Raw genomic sequence first — 3,251 nt, 5'->3', positions numbered from 1 at the left:
CTGAACCGCATAAATCAATGCAATTCAAAAACCCCACCAAATTCAACCATTATGCTCCACGGGAGGTGCATTTGCTTTAGTTCATTCTGTCCTTTACCTCTGTCTTTGTTTTTCTCCTTCCCTAGCGAATCCAGTTTCTTTCGCAAAGATTTCTTTCGCTTTTGTCCATCTGTAAATATTAAAAGAATGAAAAGTTGTAAAAACAAGCATATAACTGACATTTTACATTATGAATAACTACATCTGAGCAAAAGCATGACTTCTCACTTTACTCAGAATTTGGCATTTTAAACAGAGTGACGGCCCTGAAAATACATGAAAATCCTTGACTTGGATTGCCACACAACCAGAATCTTGGTGTATGCCCTTAAATTGTGTTTCAATCATGGGAAGTACAGGAAACTTACCTCCTTCAGAAGTCATTTAGTTTTGACACTCAGATATGTTTGCTTTTTCTCTTACATGAGTCTCTTCCTATTCTTCATGTTCATGCAAACCAATGTTATCTCGAATAAAATCTCCATGAGAGGGGAGCCAACAATACATACGGCTTTGATATTCATGAGCTAGCAGAGTGTAACTGGATAAGGAAATGAATTCGGGGTCCATAGAACTCAAACCTAATTATTGCTGCACCATTTACTCATTATGTGACTTGGCACAAGTCTCAGGGTCCTCATCTGTAAAATGGAAATTTCGTGGAGTTGTTGTGAGAATTAAATAAAACAATGCATATAAAGTGTTTAATGGGGAGCCTGACACATTCCATAAATTCAGATCTACTTTCTTTTGGGGGGTTTCATAGTATTCCATAGTATGCCTATACCATAATTTAATTAACCATCCCCCCCACTGATGGACATTTGGGTTGTTTCTAATTTTTTACTAGAATAAGTAAGGCATTTATCCTCTTAGCATCTTGCACTTGCAACAAGTGTACTTAACTGGTTAACTCACCAAATAATAGAGATACCCCTCATATCAGTAACCAGCTGCAAATGAATTCCTAGGATATCATCATAAAATATTGGCAGCCATCATTGCAAGGCTGTGTTTTGGAATAACGCAGCTGTCAACTTAATGTGTGGGAAGCGCAAATCGGGAACCCACACTGCTACCAATCAGGAGAAATGCAGCCCATGCTGCAAGGAAACTTATGTGTAAACGGGGGATTAAGAATTGTCTTTTTTCATAAGATATACTTAAAAGTGTAGTAAAGAAAAAGATTCAGCCCGATAAAACTTAAAGGCAAGACTCTGATTATCAGGAAAAGACAGACTAAGCATTCTTCAACAGAAATGAGGGTTCCTGGGATCCTCATGGGACTGCAGATGTTCCCAATGCCTCCTCTCTGAATTTTTGGAGGCAAAAGACATCACAACATAATCAACAGGCACACTCAATCCCTCCTTCTTTTCAAAAAGCAAAGCAATATTTTTAACGTGATCCTCCTCCCATGAAATGGAAATCGTTCATAAGAGTCTTCACTCTTGCAGTCATGAGATTTGTATAGATGAAAATTATGTAAATCAGTTGTGATGTGGCAAAGAGCCGTCAATCTCTTACATCATGTGTATGTTCTTATCTTCAGTGTCTAAACGATGATCTCACCATAGGGCCTTACATGGCTTGTTACATACAGACAGGCATTAAACATACTAACTGCACAAGATTCTAATCTGTTCTTCAGATAGGACTGACAGGTATTTTCCTTTGTAATACTTTGTTCATCACTAGTTCATATAAACAAATATATTTGACTATAACAAGATCATATTTCTTCAAAAAATTCTATCATTCCTTCATTTTAATATTTAGTTGGCGCAGAAGAATAACTAAACCATACATTCAAGCTTAAGTGCGGTGGGGGAGACCATCAAGACGGCGGAGGACTAAGACGCGGAGGTCAGCTTCCTCCCCACAAATACACCAGAAATACATCTACACGCGGAACAGCTCCTACAGAACACCCACTGAACGCTTAAGTGCGGTGGGGGAGACCATCAAGACGGCGGAGGACTAAGACGCGGAGGTCAGCTTCCTCCCCACAAATACACCAGAAATACATCTACACGCGGAACAGCTCCTACAGAACACCCACTGAACGCTTAAGTGCGGTGGGGGAGACCATCAAGACGGCGGAGGACTAAGACGCGGAGGTCAGCTTCCTCCCCACAAATACACCAGAAATACATCTACACGCGGAACAGCTCCTACAGGACACCCACTGAACGCTTAAGTGCGGTGGGGGAGTACTACAAGCAACTCTATGCCAATAAAATGGACAATCTGGAAGAAATGGACAAATTCTTAGAAATGCACAACCTGCCAAGACTGAATCAGGAAGAAATAGAAAATATGAACAGACCAATCACAAGCACTGAAATTGAAACTGTGATTAAAAATCTTCCAACAAACAAAAGCCCAGGACCAGATGGCTTCACAGGCAAATTCTATCCAACATTTAGAGAAGAGCTAACACCTATCCTTCTCAAACTCTTCCAAAATATAGCAGAGGGAGCAACATTCCAAAACTCATTCTACGAGGCCACCATCACCCTGATACCAAAACCAGTCAAAGATGCCACAAAGAAAGAAAACCACAGGCCAATATCACTGATGAACATAGATGCAAAAATCCTCAACAAAATACTAGCAAACAGAATCCAACAGCACATGAAAAGGATCATACACCATGATCAAGTGGGGTTTATCCCAGGAATGCAAGGATTCTTCAATATATGCAAATCAATCAACGTGATACAGCACGTTAACAAACTGAAGAAGAAAAACCATATGATCATGTCAATAGATGCAGAAAAAGCTTTGGACAAAATTCAACACCCATTTATGATAAAAACCCTCCAGAAAGTAGGCACAGAGGGAACTTACCTCAGCATAATAAAGGCCATATATGATGAACCCAACATCGCTCTCAATGGTGAAAAACTGAAACCATTTCCTCTAAGATCAGGAACAAGACAGGCTGCCCACTCTCACCACTGTTATTCAACATAGTTTTGGAAGTTTTAGCCACAGCAATCAGAGAAGAAAAGGAAATAAAAGGAATCCACATTGGAAGAGGAGAAGTAAAATTGTCACTGTTTGCAGATGATATGATACTATACATAGAAAATCCTAAAGATGCTACCAGAAAACTACTAGAGCTAATCAATGAATTTGGTAAAGTAGCAGGATACAAAATTAATGCACAGAAATCTCTGGCATTCCTATACACTAATGATGAAAAA

General features: G+C 39.5%; 1 protein-coding gene across 2 annotated transcripts in view; it reads right to left on the bottom strand.

The window, feature by feature from the left end:
* ARHGAP6 (Rho GTPase activating protein 6) overlaps positions 1 to 3,251 on the bottom strand; it is an 83,369-nt gene that overhangs the window by 56,095 nt on the left and 24,023 nt on the right. For both annotated transcript variants that reach the window (XM_024756969.1, XM_024756975.1), the window contains exon 2: positions 98 to 169. In XM_024756969.1, coding sequence (XP_024612737.1) covers positions 98 to 169 — 72 coding nt within the window. The remainder of the gene's footprint in view (positions 1 to 97; positions 170 to 3,251) is intronic.

This window comes from Neophocaena asiaeorientalis, unplaced genomic scaffold (genome assembly GCF_003031525.2).
Source record: "Neophocaena asiaeorientalis asiaeorientalis breed wild unplaced genomic scaffold, Neophocaena_asiaeorientalis_V1.1 scaffold812, whole genome shotgun sequence".
Lineage (NCBI taxonomy): Eukaryota > Metazoa > Chordata > Mammalia > Artiodactyla > Phocoenidae > Neophocaena > Neophocaena asiaeorientalis.
The sequence above is the reverse complement of the archived record's forward strand: the minus strand, read 5'-3'. Positions and strand labels throughout refer to the sequence as shown.